This window comes from Falco punctatus (genome assembly GCF_963210335.1).
Source record: "Falco punctatus genome assembly, chromosome: 3".
Lineage (NCBI taxonomy): Eukaryota > Metazoa > Chordata > Aves > Falconiformes > Falconidae > Falco > Falco punctatus.
Window position 1 is genome coordinate 35,254,480 of NC_137582.1, and position 17,727 is coordinate 35,272,206.

Below are 17,727 nucleotides of genomic sequence, written 5' to 3' on the forward strand. Positions count from 1 at the left end.
ATCTTTGGTTTCTGCGTTTGCTCTTGTACATAGTCATTCTGAAGAAATTCCACTTTCTAAGAAGTAATTGCCTTGGACACGGACAAAAGAGATGAGATCGTGCTTCTGCTTTGCAGTGAGACAGTTGCTCACTGACAGAAGGTAACCAGCAATCTCTCAGAGAAAGGCAGGGTAATACCATTCTCCTAAAATCCAGGGTAGATTCTACTGGCTCTAACTATTTTCTCTGTTACAAAGCCCAGAGACAAAATAGATTTATTTTCCTCTTTTTCAAATGTGTTTTATACTCGCTAATAAAATCCAGAAAGTATATAGAATCACATAATCAGACAATATGGGATAATGTGCTATTCAATAGCCTGACATCAAGATTCCTTGGAAAAGCCCTGATATAACCAAAACTGCATAAATGACCTCATAAACTAACAAAAACTAACTTTTCATTGTCAGGTCTTAGAATTATGCATATGAGGACGTTAAAATATTTTGGGCTAAATTTTCAAGCAGAAATACTATTTTTGAAAAATCAGTGCATGTTGATCAATGAAAACCTGACTGCAGGTCTGAGCTCATGAATAGGTTATGCAGGAAATAACATATAAAATGCAAATTTTTTTCCATGCCTATGTTTACTCCTGCATTACCTTCCAATGATTTAATTTGAGGAAAGTTATTTAAGCAACATTCTGCTGATTGCTCATTTTTATAAGTACTTCATTGCCTGCTAGTCTGTTGAATCACAAGGTCATGGGGAAAAAGTGGCAGCACTGTATGATTTTTCACATATATGTATGTCGCCGTTTCAAAGAACCCAGACATCTTCCTAAAGGGAACAGAGGAAAGGGGAAAAAATTCTTGCCGTGTGGAGGAGATAAGAGTTATGACGACATTCAAGAAAGAAGATGACAATGGCAGCTATGCAGCTCGAAAGAGGTGGAAATTTCAGTTCATTCAGCAATAAATCTGCCGTCAATAAAATTACGTGAATGGATTTTTTAATGTTTTAAGAAATTCATGTCTTGAAGCGCTCTTTGTGTTTTAAGATCTTGATCACAGATATCACAAATACAGAAGTGTCAAAGGAATAGAGATAGAGGATGGGGTAATGTAAAAATAATTGCTGACTCAAATGTCTTGAAAATAATAATAATAGTTGTATTGCTATTTAAAATGCGTAGATTGACAACAGCTTTTTAAACTACTCAAAAAAATCTAAAGCTAATGTTTTTGGCTTACGTAAAAAAAATTAACATCTGGTGCCTATGGATCATTCATGTTTCAGAAAGTAAAAAACTCCTTTTCAAAGACAGGGAGAATTTGCAGCATCCATCTAAAAACATAAACCTACAGGTATTTTATTCATGAAAACCCCCTAAAATTAAAAGGAATGTCTATTTTAAGCTACCTACCATAAAATTATACTTTTTCCATCTTTTTTTTTTCTCTCAGATTTTTTCTTTTTATATCTCCAGTATAACCATTTTTTAGTCTTGTGCATTATTTAATTTTCCTTTCAATTGTTCAGTATTCGTATATCCTCACATTGGCACACCTCTAGCTACTGAAGTGAAAACTGTACTTTATATTGACTTTATTCCTGTACTTCTCCTCCCTTTGTCAAAATCTGACCACATGTCTTTTCATTTGCTTTGGCTTTGTATCAGCATAGCTGAGAATAATGTGTAGCCTGAAAAAAAAAAGTGGAAGTAACGGATGCATTTTTTAGATGTATTTAGTATTTCAACTCCAGTCATCTCCAAATGCCACAGTTGAAGTAACGCCATCTCTGTTGTGGAGGTCAGCAGAAAGGTGGGAAATTGCAAAGCACATGAACAGTGACAGGAGGAAAAAAAATTGGCTAAGTGATTGCTAAACATAGCAGCAGACAAAATGTCTGTACCATATAGGAAGAACCTGCATGCCACATTAACATTGTGCATTTAATATCCATTTAGGTCAGTATTTTTGCAGTAGTTTGTATGCGCTGAGGATATTTGTGCAGTTTTCCTGCTTTGTTTTTTCCTCTGAGTTAATTTCCAGCTGAATCAGGTCTGTGATCTGACTCAGAGAGAGAGACCTGTGGTCTCCCTTTAGATCTGCTGCTTTATGTAGCAGTATTTGTTTCCTTTTCTTGCTCTTTTTCTACTTCTACCTGAATTGAAGGCTCTTGTCCATATTATTAAGTTCAAATTTTCCTTATTTTCTTGGTTTAGTAAGATGTCCTTAGTCTTTTTCCTCAACCCACATTAGACCTTAACTATAGAAATAATTTGTTTTCCTCATCATCAATGGCTAATCTTTTTCATGTGCTTAACCTGGACATATATTACCATCTCTCCATATGATATTTTTCATAGCACATACAACAACAGGTATATTTTTCCATTGTTCTTTTGTGAATTATTCTATTACAACTGTGTATTTGTATGCAAATGTATCAGTAATGGCATAATATAAAAATATAAACTAAATGGGAATTTCATGGGATAGGAATTAATTTATTTTAAATGATCCCTGAAAACACAGTCTTTATTGCTTTTTCTTTGTGTTAATTGCAACTCTGATTATTTCTTCAGTACAGTGAAATGCATTTGCTAAATATAATGTAAATACACTCTGTTTGGTGAATCATTCTAGGTCTGTTCATCAAAAAATATCACAAAAAAAGTACTTGAATGTGCTGGCTAGATTTGAGTGGGCACAGAAGCCTCCTGTTCCTCTGTGTTACTGGTCTCTGTTAGGAGACTTTAAAATTCACTTTCACACTATTACAGCCTTAAAAAAGTCAGAATCTTGCATATGGCTGGTTAAGTGCAACAAGCTTAGTGAGGTGGGAAGAAATGATTGGAACCTCTCAGCAACAAAAATCACCTAGTCATATTAAGCTTATTACTTTTCTACAAGGATGCATCTTCTTAAATGATTACAAAAGTTTAAAATGGTCTTAAAACAGTCTGTTTAATGATTTTTATCAGTTCATTCTTGCTAGTGGTAAAAAAATAAATAATGTCCACATCTGCATATCTGATACCGCCTCTCAGCTTTCTCTCCTCCTACCCTACGGGTCCCAATAAGAAATTTTTGTTTGAAATAAATTTCTTAGACTATTTCCTAAGCAGAGGATAAGAAAAAAATACAGATACTTTACAAATACAAATAACTCTTGACTAGAATGTCACATATTACTCATCAATAAACACTTTGCCTGGGCTGTATCCTCAAATTTATTTTTAATGAGCAGACCTTAGACAGAAAAGGAAGGTGGAGGAGGCTTAACGTATGTTCTGTCTTTCAGTGTTTAATTCAATGCACCCAGTCAATTTAGATAATATCCTTTTAAAGCTTCCACTATGGTTATTTTATGATGTCATCTAAGAAAATATTACATCTATGAATATGAATTATTTTTTTCTTGAAATAAATGGTATGTGTAAGGATCAACATTTAACCTTTTCTGAGTAATAAATACTCCTTATACAATTTTGATGTATTATAATTATGCACTTGATGTATGCACCATTTATTGATAAAAATTTGGACAATTATCTAACAATAATGCTTTTTAACATGGTGTAATTTAGATAAGTAAAATTCACTTTACTAAGAAAAGCCATTTAGCTGTTTCAGCAGGTTTATGACAACATCATCTTTTTATGATGTAATGAGGGCAGAATTTAAAATATTGGCAAAACCATACCCCTGACTAACACTGGTACAACACTGGAACAGGCTGTGGCAAGCAGAATAAGAAATAGCAAAATCTGTACTTCTCATACTTACAACTAGAAGTTAGAATCAAGGAGTTCCATAAATGCTTTTGGAGAGACAACAAAGGTGGTTAGCATTCCTGAAGCAGACCCGAAATAAAGACCGATCAGAGTGCCAAAGAAGGAAACTTTTATTAAAGGGTTACCTGTAAAGGGCTTAACTCAGCTGCCTAAACATTCATGTCTAGCATTACTTTGATGATTTATGGCATCTGAGCCATCCACACAGTGCCAGAAAATATGGCACAGGACCTGTGGGAACCCTCAACCTTGTGGAGCACTCTGCTGAAGCCAAAGCCATCTTAAATGCCTCTAGGCAAATGTTTAGGCAACTGAGTGCAGCCTGAAGACTTTATATTCTAGCCTCTCTGATAACTATCATTATCCTCTAGCTTTTTTATACTTAAGGTGATTGTTTCAAAGTGGTCCCAACCTGAACTCTCAGACCTTGACCCTTGCAAGAGTTGATGGATACGTGTGGAGGAGAACCCCTACAGAGATCCACTGAAATCCAGACAGGAAACAGGAAAAAGTCCTGCCTGTCACAGACCTGTGATTGATTGCAGTAGGGATTATCTGGAAAGAGAAAATGATAAGGTGTATGACTGAGAATTTTTAAATATCCTCAAAAAGGCCACCATTTGTTAGTACACAATCCACAGCTGATTGTGTGGATTAAAAAATTGTGTGAATAAGAGAAATAATGTAGCATAACACTTTTAAATCAGCAGTACGTGCTTGTACTAAAGCCAGAAAGCCTGTCAAAATGTTTTAACAGTCTTCCTTTACTTCAGCCAGTTTTTACTCTGCCCGAGTGTTCATATCCAGAATACAGTTTGCAAGATATCATGAAAACCTCAAGTATTCTTCGAAAGCTGCATTAGAATGGAATTTGTTACATTCACACCATTCCCATAATCTACTAGTTTAGAAAATAACATCAGAAGAAATTATTTTTTTCTGGAGCTACTTGATATTTAGAAAAGTATTTGGCTGTTCCTTGTCTCTATTATCTTCCACATTTCTGCTGACCTCCTTTACTTTTCTTCAGCACTATCAGATGTTAATGGCACTTGAGCACAAAAGATTCTTCTTTAGCTAGAAGGAGAAAGCCCCCAGGGTACTGGTCTTACTTTCACCACAGGCAATTTTCTCTTATTCAATGAAGCTTCTTCACTAGAATATATAGTCTCATTGTTATACTAGCATGTATCTTTAATCTTTAAGGAATTTGCTGTCAAGCTTCCCTCATTAGACTGAGCTCTTTTTATCAGACGTCACTATTGCCATTTAGCAATATGATCACAGAGGTATGAGACAAAGCCTGCCACGTTCGTTCTCAGGTAGGAGCCCATAATGGCTCTTCCTCCAGTCCCTTGCCCTGTTCACAGAGTGTTCTCATTCCTTCAACAAGAGCATTAGAAAAGCATTCAGATATTTTTCTGTGACTAAAAATTTCCAAAGTTTAGTGTCACTTCCTACAAATGTAAGGTTGGTCAACAACTCCATGTCTGAAAGTAAAAATCTGTATCTATTCTAAAGATAAGAATTTTAAAGAATTACAAAAGATTAGGGGGGAGGGGGGGAAACCAACCCAGCTAAGCAAAGGTACATCATAACAGTTCTTAAATACATTAAAGGTTGGCAACACACAAAAAGAACAGGGGAGGGTCCATGAATAAGCCATTTTCTGTGTCTTGAAGTTAGAACAGTCACGACATATGCTGTAGCAACAGAAATTTAAATTAGTTGTTTGGAAACTGATTTTGTTATTGGTGAGGGTAGCTATACATTGCCTAAGGAGTGCTAAAGGATTTTGGAACAGGTTATGTATCTCAGAGGAGCCTGCCTAGGAGATGGATAAGATGACATCTTGCAGTTTCTTCCAAGCCTTACTTGTGATCCTATACACCCGGATAAAGTATCAATCATCATAAGATTTAGCACTAGCCAAGATTCAGGACTACGTTAGTCTTTCAGCCTACCTAATACTAACAGAGCGTTTCAGACAGGAGGAGACTAGCATGACGTGGGGAGGCTCGACAGCAACAAGTGTGAAGCCTATAATGTCCTGAACATGCTTTTAGGGAATCCTGGAAGATCAATCTCTCCTCTTGACACTGGAGGGGCTTCTCCAGCTATGAATGAATGAGATCACCTGTGGTTGAACCCTGCTAAGAATCTTCCCAGACACAGATACTGGTCTACTAACTCAGGCACATAGAGATACACATTATGAATACTCTTCAGAGTTGCACTATGTTCAAAAAATCATTTGGGTAACTTCCACAAGATTCAGAGGAGCTACGATACTTGGGTATGCTGGAGGACTGAACTTTCCACTTTGCAATTCAGAAAGATGCTTTTACACAAAGAGCCCTCCGCAGCTTTCTCCCCAGTCCCAAAGACTTTCAGGGGCTCTAGAGAGGTTTGATACTTTCCCAGCTTTAACTTTCTTCTCATTATTCACACTGTCTTATATAACCCTTGAGTGAAACTTGGCCAGTTCTATTTCGTTCCCAGTTCCAAAAGTGAATAATGCAGTTCTGAATGTCTGATAGCTCTTCCTTTCTTTCAATAAAAGTACTGCACAAAGTACTGGTCCCTTCAGACTGGTAGCAGTAACATAAAGCTTTCTGTTCCTCCATCTGAGGAACATTTAGCTATTATTTTAAATCAGGTATAATAAGATATTCCTCTCTGAAATGTCTCAAAATCCAGTTGAACTTCAGGCTTAGAGTTAAGTATTCTCTATGATAGATTCTACAGTGGAAAAGCACATCTTCTCTTCTGCTTTGGCAAGTGGAAAAATGGTAAATCAATCTCAGATGAATGCCATTCTGACTCCTTTCATTTGCTTTACACACTCTGTAAGATCCAAATTTGTTCCTCCTCTTAGATCAGTTTCTTTCCTAATCCATCTCAGTTCTTGACAAGTTTGTTCTTGGCTAGTTTCCTTTTAGTTTTGAGCAATTTTGATGTTTGGGTTTGTTTTGATTTTGCTAAGTCCTGGCTTGTTTTCATCTCATCTTTAATTTGATTTCAGCCAGGTTTTATCTAGCCCTGACAGGTTTCCATTTGTTCTGCTACATGCTTTGGTTGCTGGTTTGGCTGGGACTTTTCATCATCTTTTCTTTCATCTGAGGTGAGGTTGTCACCACGCAGCAACAATACTTCTCAGTTGCTTTCATGCTATTTCTAAACACCTGTTTAACAATGGAGACAGTCTTAAGAAGCATTCTGCTTCAAACTTCTCAAATTATGGGACTAAAATACACTTCCCTTACATTAAAAGGACTTAGAGGATTTGTGTCCCAATTTTTTTTCCAAATATAAACCAAGATTCCACTCAAAAACATCTTTTCTTCAGGATTTACATTAATATAATTCAGAACACAAATTATGTATACAAAGGTGGTCTACATTTTTCTGATCATTAAACTAATTCTTAAGAATTCAATGTATGAGTCATATTACTAGAAAAGCTTCCCTCTATTTCACCTTACAGTAATCCTTTCAATGATCATGATCTTCAGTGTTTTGCACAACATACTAAAGTTACAGTTCACAGATTTTCCTAAATATAGCACAAACACAATCCTGGACTTGGAAATATATTCATTCAATACAAAATTGTAGCAAAGTGGCTATCAGAATTACGGTAACAATTTTTGTCTGAGCTAGTTAGTAACACATTAAGAATTTCATTAGTCTAGGTCATTGAAACAATCTTAATGTGTCCAGAATTAACATTTCAAAGTGTAATAGTTTTTATCCAGTTGGTAAAGTTTTAATCCTAGTGGAAAACTGTTAGAAAGTCATTAAGTAATAGAAATCTTTTCTTCCGTGTTGTTAAACCTGAAATAAGTTGTGATGCCTGTGGCAGGCACTGGTTCCATCACCTCAGAGCTGGTAGATCTTATAGGATACTGCAAATATAAAAGAGTGGACAAATATCAGATGTGGAGGAAAAGCTGCTCTGATGATTTAAAAGAAAAATAAGGAATTTAGGCTTTTGATAGAGTAGTATGTGCTCAATGGTGGATTTAATAAAAAAATGTTTATACATACTATTTCTAGAGAAATAAAGTGCTGAATATTGGTAAGTTTTCATGAAAGATTTAAGATTACTTTTTTGATCAATCTATCTTGATTCTGCCTAAGTAAAAAGATCATTCCACTTCAGCACAGAGGTTTTTTTAATGGGAAATACACCAACTGCATCATATTCTGCAAACAGGTGATATCCATTTCAATTTGATTAGTGACATGCAATTCAGTGCTGCCCTGTTTTCCTTTTCACATTTGTTTTAATTATCACACTGATGAGACACTTCAGCATGCTAAATTTAATGTTACAAACCTTCAGAATAGAATCTGTTCTTGCATAACCCAAGAACACTGCAAATATACCTCAGATTCATGTATCTTGATTCCGCTTAAGGGCTCAGAAGTACCTGAGCACCTCAAACAGGTTTTCAAACACAGCCGTTTGAAGAAACCATTTGCTACCATCACCACTATATTATAAGATCCTATTTTAAAGTTTTTATATGTTTATTGAAACAGCTTTACGACAGGTTCGAAATGCATTTTCAGTTTTTCACTCTAGTGAACATTGTCACACTTTGTTTACAAAACAGAACAGGGAGAGTTTGAGAAAGAACCTCTTGTGAACAAATGGGGCACTTAAAATGTCTAAGACTCACAGCAATGCAAACTGATGATGTTTTATGGTACAGCCAATGAACAGCTGCTGCTTCAGCCTTTCATTTCAGACTAAAGCTTTTCTAACAATCAAGAGAAAGCTGAAAATGTTCCACTTTCTTTTCTCATTACATGGGATCTTTCTTAGTGTGCAGGGCTCAAGACAATTTTAGTCATAATCAATCAGTGTAATGACTGGCTTGAGAAGGAGAATAAGGCCTTTAACAGAGACAAAAAGTGGAAGAAAAAGATTGATTTTTGGAGTGATGGAAAAAGCTGCATTATATCAACTCACCACCAGACCCTGCTAAAGGATGTAACACCAATGGCACACAGACAACAACGTCCTTTGAATTACAGTGCTCCACTCACTGTGCAAAATACTAGCGTGACTCCAACTTCACAACTGCTCCTACTTTTGGGGGATATTTTTTTTTTTTTTGGGGGGGGGGGGCTTGTGTGCATGTGCATGTGCTATGTGGGGTGGTAGGGTAGGGAAAGTGCTAACAAGAAGTTATTACATTAAAATTATTAATGCACCTGATTTAATATCTTAGATTGGTAGATATCTGGGGAGGAAGATCATTTTCCCTAGTCTAAATGAGGCTGTATGCCTATGGTGGTATTATGTACATTTCGGGTCAAATGAATTCATAGGTTCAGTTTTTAGAATAGGCTCAGCCCTTTAGAGAAACAGGATATTTTCTCTATGATTATAGCAAACTGAATTATTCAGTTTTATTTTAAGCTCAAGAAAGTTTTTAATCCAGATTGGTATTATAACACAACGGTACTATGTAACATTTAGCACCCAAAGCTCTAATTTTTTCACTGAAAAAAGCTTTAAATATGTTGGTTACCTATTTGAGGAAAGGATATCAAATACATGACACACATTTTGCATATTAAAAATGTGGCTAAATAGCTAGAAACCCAATATTTTAAAGAAATAAAAGAATCCTTGTAAGTAACAAAAGGCATCAGAAAATGCTTTTGCATGATAAAGTACTTCCAAATCAGACACATTCTCTTTTCAGCAATGTTTCAAAACCAGAAGTACGAGGGACTTGAAAAGACTAGTACTTCTAACCTTGAGGTTTTACTACTAAGTATCAGATCATACTGTGAATTAACTGCTAAAAATGCACATAGCAACTCTTTTCAACGGGATACTGAAACCCAGAAAACAGAATTGTGTTCTCAATGACCTGAAAACAAATTGAAGAGAGATGTCTGTACAGTAGAGGAGATAAAGAACATTTTTATCCCCTTGTGGACTTGGCAGGAAAAATGTTTTCTCATCAAGGTAAATACTGTAAGAGACTATGTGAAAATGTATTCAAGATGCTTTATTAAACTTCAGTATAAAATCATAGGCATTGGAGAATTTAGGTGCCAAGTTTTGTATTCCCTGTTCTGTGGCATTTTGGAAAGGTAAACCCCGTTCAGATAGCATGAAAATAGCATCTTCTTGAAGTAGTCTGTTCAGACAAGATACCAAAATCATAGGGATATCCAAAATGTTTTTTGAAAAATCTGTACCAAAATAACCTCCATTATTGAAAACTTCTGTTTTTGATTCAGCTACACCAGTCAAAATGTGCTTGTATTTTTTAATGGAATTTGGCTTTACAGAAGAAAAACCCTCTGATGCTGCAGTAAAAAAAAGAAAGAGAAGGATTTAAGAAAGGCAGTTACTCCTACTCACCATTTATCTCTAGACTGAAATTTCTGCTCATGTCTTAGAATATAAAAGGTGTAGCAAATTATTTTGAAACTAATATTCATAGGAACCAGTTTAACTATGTTGCACTGAACATGAAACTCTCCCTGGCCACTACTAAAAGGGTAAGGTAGCTTCAAAACTTGCACTAAATTGGTCATGAAAGTATCGACTACATTGACTTCTAGAAGGTGAAGATAAGAAAAGTTACAAGTCCTCTTGAAAATGTCTTCTTTCCTCCCTCAGAATAATGATTTACAGAAAGGAAAATTATAATTAGAATACCCTAAAAGAAGAAACTTTGCTCTGAAGTATGACAGGAACATTAAACTTTGTGGGACACTAATTAAAATAAGACAAAACCTTAATCAATATTTTTTTTTTACACACAATAAAAAAAACGTTATGAATGATCCACATTTTACACTGAGTCAAGATTTCTCATTTAAGGCCACCTACACATTGTTTTTTGGAATGTAGACCCAAGCCAGTCCACATTCAATTTACTTTATGCCAAATGAAAACCATGCAATTTTGCTATCTTATAAATCCAAAACATGCACTATTCCACTCGCAAAACGAAGTGGTGAGCTCAGAACATTGTTTATTCTGGAGGGATACAGTACTTATGACAAAGCTAGTTAAGAAAATGAAGTTTGGAAAATAAAGGTCCTCCTGAACTTGGAATCAAATGCTAGATAAGAAGAGCATGAGAAGATTTTGTCTTGTTTTTCTGATTGGCATTGAGCTTAGTCTCAGTCATCTTTTGTTTAACACTCACTGTGGTTTTAGGGGCTCCATCTGAGTGATGGACTTAGCAGTGTTAGGTTTGTGGTTGGACTTGATCTCAAAGGTCTTCTCCAATGTAAACAATTCTATGATGCTATGACTAAATGAAAAAGCATTTATACTGCCAGATTTTCTCAGGGACTGAGCACAGTGATTTTATCTGGCAAACATTCCTGGGTGCTTGAAAAAGGCAAAGCAGAAGAAATGCAAGATCATGTCAAACGTATGATGAAATGAAGTTGATCCAACTTTAATCTAAACCACACACAATCAAAACTATGTATGACATTTTCAGTGACTTCCAGTAAATGCAAAAATAAATCCACATGAAAAACTGAGGTGGGCTTAACTGATATAAAACTTATTGTAGAAAATATTACACTTTCTTCAAGCTGTACTGTGGACCAGAAAACCAAAATACAGTGAAATATTTGAGAGTTTCATGTCTTTCTGAACATTCTACAGCTGAATATTTTGAACTGCAGTCAAAATATGGCAGATGTGATAAAATGGGAGGGCGAGGTGTTTGACATCAATACACTGGATAGAAAGGTCCAGTGTAGAAATATAGTCCCATCAAGTGGATTTTTGATATTTTTTTTTTTCACAATTACATCCCCCTCTGCAGAACAATGCCACAATCTCCACACTGTTCTGACAGCAGCAGAACATGTGATGATTATTTTTGAAGAGATTAACATGTTTAAAGGGCGTGATGAGACACAAGTCTATTAGGCAGCCCTCATTCAGACTAATAAGTATTAGTGAAAATATTTTTCAAATATTAATAGAGGTATTGCTTCTGAATATCATCAAATTAATAACCTTTAAAACACCTGACTTCTGGGAAGGGGAAATAGGATTATGTTTTTTATAGGCTATCATATAGAAAACATATAATGAGGTTCAAGAATGCAGCATTTTTTATCAATGAGTTCAAGATTAAGAAAACAGTCAAATTTCCAGCTGTTGTAAATTAGATGTTATATGACTTAGTTGCCTACATTCATGGCTGACTGAGTTTCATGATGTGGGAGGCTCTACGTTATGCAGCATAAATCCAGGAAAATCATCAAAATTAGTTTAATTTAAATTAACTGAACATTTGGCTCACAATTCTTAATTTTCCAATTCAATGAACTTAATAGCCTAATCTTTCAAATAGAGGGATAAATTTGATCTGTAAATGATATCTCTAGCTAAACATATGACTAATCATGCCATTTCACTGCCCAGTGTTTTCTCTTTGGTAAAAGCATCTTATTGGAAGTAGTCTTGAAATTTTCAGTGGAATCAATGTTTCCAAGGATGACTGCACTATAATACACTAATGTGCAGCCCTTTAGTGGAAAATAGGTGTCTAAATTTAAATGAAGACACTTTTATTTATATAATAAATAAAATATAATTTTATTTATGATATAAATAAAATAATAAATAAAGAGTTCCTTTATTAATTGCACCTATAAAGTGATGTACCCTTCAACCACGGTCTAGGATCTGTCTTGAGATACTAGGAACTATGGAACATCACATGTTAAGCAAAATAAAATACTGCAAAAGAAAGTAGAATTAAATTATCATCATGATAAATGCAGATTTTAAAGTTCCTTTCATAATGCAGAGTTGTTTTCTTGTTTTGCAAACTTAAAGATAATTAAACAAAGGTTTTCAACATTTTAAAAGAAATGACACCCTAGTGAAACGTTATCATCAGACCGTATCATACATTGAAATTGCTCCATTCCACCTATACAAAAATGTCAGTGCATTTTAATCTCACCTCTTTAGCAGTCTCAGCATTTCATAATAATCCAATTAAAAAACATAGTAATTTAAAACAAATATATGAATTTGTCTACAAAAGCATCATGAAAAACAAACAAAAAAATACCAACCTCCTGCAAAGTATTCAATCTCTCCCTGTAAATGTTAAATAATTTAAATAAATTGATACTTTATTAACGAAGAAGTATCTTTATTTTTATATGTAGTGTTACTTGTATCAGACAAGTGTCGGAATCAGATGCTATATAAAAAAATTACATTTCTTCCAAGCTCCAAGCACCCTTTCAAACTTGATTCTACATGTCAGTTGGACCGAATCTGTAAAAAACTGGAAGACAGATAGAGGTAACCTGTGCTAAATTTGGACCATCCTATCCTTTGTGTAAGTGATCTGTACGATAATTTACACAAAGAAACTAATAGAATATAGGTGGAATAGGCCCATCTAAGCTTTTATTATAAAGTGATCAATGGCAATGAATGAACAAATTCCTTTATTCAAGTGGTTGTAAGATTCAAAAGGTGATTCACCATTTATATGAAAAATTGGAATGTATTTGAAATGGAGACATGAATTGCAAATTTACGATACTGTAAATCAAAACCCAGTCATGACCAAGACGATAATGTTCTTTCCTTAAATTTTAAGGTTTTTACATTGACGGATTGCAGACCATTATAAAGACTTATTACCAAGGTACTCATAATTTCCTACCAAGGTTAGCAATTAATTACACTCCAGTGAGCCTCAAAATCTGGAATACAAGGCATCTGTACTCTGAACATGCTAATAAGAATGTAAGGCAAATCAGCCAGAAAGAAAAGGTGAAAGGTGATTTCCCACCAAATTATATGCAATTGACCATTGGCTATTTTGTTTGGACTTGACTTGTGATGTGTTTTTTAAGACGTGGCTCATGGCCTGTTGTACAAAATGATGGAGACATTTTCAACTTTCAGTGCTCTGCAGCCAATTGTTTTGCATGATAATTGGCCACCTCTTCCTAGAGATGATATGTTGTGTTCATTCTTCTGCAAGTTGAGGCTGCTTTTCAACCCTACCCCTAAAAAAAATCTGTGCTTCTTTACATTAAGCTGTCATGTCTATTCGTTACACTGATTTGCCAGAATGGGTGAAGTAGATGGGACCACTTCAGGTCAGTGAGTGAGCTTATTTTTCCCTCAGTTTTATCACTGAACTGTCATTCATATTCACGCATACCTGTTCAGTGACTAGATTTCACTTATTTCACAAGACAATTTCAAAATTGTGTGTATGGGGTGATGTTTTGGATGTGTGCTGAAAACAGTGTTGATAGTACAGGGCTGTTTTTATTATTGCTGAGTGGTGCTCACACAGAGTCAAGGCCTTTTCAGCTTCTCCCCCCACCCCAGAAGCAAGTAGGCTGGGGGTGCATAACAAGTTGGGAGGAGATGCAGTGGGCCAGTTGACCCCAACTGACCAAAGGGATATTCCATACCATATGGCGACATGCTCTGGAGAATCAGAGAAACTGTGCGAGTGCAAGGGGAAACTGTTGAACGTGATGAGCAGTGAGAAGTGGAGGAACACTGGTAACATTCTGAAAAGATGGAATGAGGCAGAACATCTATTTATGTTATCAAATTTTTAGTTAAATTTCGCCAAAACAGTCTGACCCAAGGCATTTTGTCTTCAGCAGTTCAGATCAACGGGGAGTGCTGTTTTGAGAAAGCCTGTTTCAGTCCCTTTTAATTCACTGCTGCCTGCATAGCTACTCAGATAAAGGTTGTGCCTTCCTTGGGGTGTCTTCCCATATTTTAGGTTCTTTTGCTTATCCTCTCTGAGCCCCTGAAGGTACAAGGACTCTCAGTTTCTGTGTGAGACTCAAATGGCTGAGAGGACCCAGACATTACATGAAGTGCAGGCTAAGACCTGAGCTTGAGGGTGCTCAAAAAAAATAACACTCAGTTTCTCAGCCAAGTATCTCCAAGAAAATCAACGCAGCTTTCAGCTGATTATGCAGATTCCCCACCCAGATGCTCTAAAACTCTTCCTCTAACACTTGGGAGGCTTGGTTAAATAATAGCCGGTCTCCCCAGCAGTATTTCTTCCTGATTTCCCTGCCTTCCTCCTAATCAAATGCCTTCTTTTTTTTTTTTTTTTTTTTTTTTTAAGGAAATAACTTCATTTCCAAAATAGCACACTTCAACACACCAAAATGTGACAAAACAAAAGTTTGCTTTTGCAACCTGCCTGAATTTCACCAATGGAAAAGAGATCATGAAACTGCATCTGCGACACTTACACGAGTGGTGGGACAGACCCAGCATCACAAGGGTTTACAATACAAGGCAGAGGCGGTGACCTTCAGCTATGACACTTTGCTCTAAGGAAAAACTAGAAAAGAATAAAAACTCTAAACTGAAAAGTCTCCAGACTTGCTCTGAGGACGATGGCCTCACAGCTGTGTCTCCAGTGCCATCTGCTGACATGAGCTTCCATTGCAACTCCCAAAGCAAAAAGTTCCTCCAGAAGCGAGTTCTGCTGGGCTTTGTGCCTGTGGAAGTTGTAATCAGAAATTTCTTGCTGGAATTACAACTATCATTAATTCCACTTGCTTTTTAAAATTCTGTGTTGTTATTTGCGGGCATTTGGGGTTTTTCAGTAGAGCCACTTGTTTGTATCACCATCAAACATTACAAATGAAGATGTTTAGAGGATTCTGATTCTTCTAAGTACATTCAAATGAGAAAAAACCCCACACCCTGCTGTATGAAAATCTTGGAGTTATATTATAAAATAAAGTAGGCACTTAATTTATAATAGGGAAAAAGTAATTCTCTATAGTAGCCAGCTGTGGATTCAGTACGATCAGGTTGCTTGAATTTTAATTCGTATGCCCATGCACAAATTATACCGTGGGGTTGTAATCTGACATTACAGTTGTCTCTATCTACTGGTTTTGAGTTGAGGTACTTCTTGCCTGTCTGAAAACGCTTTACACCCGAGGAAGATCTTGGCTTTTAATGACACTACACCTGAGTAAGTCTATCATCTTAAGGTGGTGCCTCAAAGTGGGAAGGAATAAAATGCAAACATTGCATTTTCCAGTATGAAAAAACTGGATAACACATACTTGGAATAAAGAAATGCAGAGAGCAGTTGCCTGGCAAGCATTAGGACAAAACCAACAAAGATCTTTTCCTTGTTCAAACTCTGAGGCAGCTAACCAGAATTTTTATGCAGATCTGGTGAAGCCACATTTCTAAGCAATTAGGAAAAAAAAAAATCCCAAGAAATAGAGACATCTTCTTCTTCTTCTTCCCATCTCAAACAGAGTACAGGCAGAATTCCCATTACTAATACTTTGTGCATGCCATTTTTTTTCTTTAGAAGTCTTAGTTGAAAAAAGTCCTAGTAAAATAAGAACTTACGATAGAAACTGTTAAATTTAAAGAAAAATTAATTGATTATTGCAGTAGAGAATTTCAGACAGCTTTGAACCAGTAACAGCTGTGGGAGATACTTAAATTTGCTCAGATTTACAGTTTATATGAGAGATTTAGCATGCCATGTAGGAAACATTAATTCTGGTGATAATGGTAACTCCCATGATAATCATTGAAGAAAGCTATACTGGTATCCCAGTGTACTCCCTGCTTTGGGGGACAAAAAATATTTGGGGAGTTGTAAAAGTTCAATATTCTCATGATTATGAGATCAATAGGCAACTGAGTTACATTTTGAACTGGAAATGTAAGCATGTCCACAGAAAAATTTGAATGAAACTGAAATATCACAGCAACTACACTGACAAATACCCTTCCCTGAAACGGAAGATAATGTCTGTCAGGAAATAAATGGAAAAGGCAAAGACAGTTGTTGAGAAGTGCAGGTCTTTTAAAGCGTGTTTGTCCTACAAAGTGAAATCCTTGCTGCCTTTAAGGAGCATTTCTGCATCTCAAGACACTAAGTACTTGACCTGCAGTTACCTGGTTATGAGCAAGAAATGCCCAAGCAATGCCTGTTCAATGGGGTGTTCCAGGCATTTTTGTGAAAGGAACTATGGCACAGGTGGGGAAAGTTAAAAAATGGTTGCAAGTTGAAATAGTCAAAAAGAGAGAGACCAGTATAGAAGTTACCTCCCAAGGAGTCAGAAAAACAGATCAGTCAGGGCCAAAGACCAGATTTTAGACTCCATCTTTAAAACATCTACGTTCCTCTGTCCCCCCACCTCACACATTGATTTCAATGGAAACTGTACGTGAATGACTGAGATCAGACCTGATTAGTCTGATTTCAACTAATCTAACTTACAGCAGGTGATTTGTCGAATAATCATAGCAGACCAGAAAAAAATGCCTCATTTGAGCAAGAGTTCTTTCTCAAGGATACAGAGTTACTAGCAATAGGCAAACACATTATTAAATTAAAAGCCTGGAAAACAGAACAGCTTTATGTACTAAGCTCCAGGTGCACATCCCACTGAAGTAAGCAAGAGTTTTTGAATAAGCTACAACGAGCTTTGCATCACGCTATTTATCAGGGAGTTCAAATTAAATATCTCCTTGATGAGAGCTTGTTTACTAAATTTTTCTTTAAAATGCTGAAGAAATCGGGTACACCTATCTTAATAAGCCAGGAAAGTTTAAATATTCTTTAGTTCTGCTTTTACCGACACTGTATCTGAAACTCGGGCTTTTTTTTTTTTTTTTTTTTTTTTTTTTTTTTTTTTTTTTTTTTTTGTAGCACCCATTCTAAAAGTCAGTTTGTAACTTAACACTTTCTAATGTACATTAGCCACACAGAACCATGACACAACAGATACTTGGAACATGCTGCAAGAGCTGTGTAGAAGAAAAAGACGATAGTTATTTTCCTGCTATAAGGTATTTTTAACATTTTCAAGATTTTTACTTTTTCTGCTATGCCGCTATCATCTCCCAGGCTTTTTATTGCTATGACACAGA

The 17,727-nt window shown here is 35.8% G+C and overlaps 1 protein-coding gene across 9 annotated transcripts in view; it reads right to left on the bottom strand.

Moving 5' to 3' along the window:
• RALYL (RALY RNA binding protein like) overlaps window positions 1-17,727 on the bottom strand; it is a 404,596-nt gene that overhangs the window by 124,191 nt on the left and 262,678 nt on the right. For 3 of the 9 annotated variants that reach the window (XM_080381897.1, XM_080381896.1, XM_080381893.1), the window contains exon 1: window positions 1-17,727. This exon is cut by the window's right edge and continues 55,960 nt beyond it. The exons of the other annotated variants lie outside the window; for them this stretch is intronic. In XM_080381897.1, the coding sequence (XP_080238023.1) occupies window positions 1-181 (181 nt within the window). In that variant the 5' untranslated portion in view covers window positions 182-17,727. 9 annotated transcript variants of the gene reach the window in all.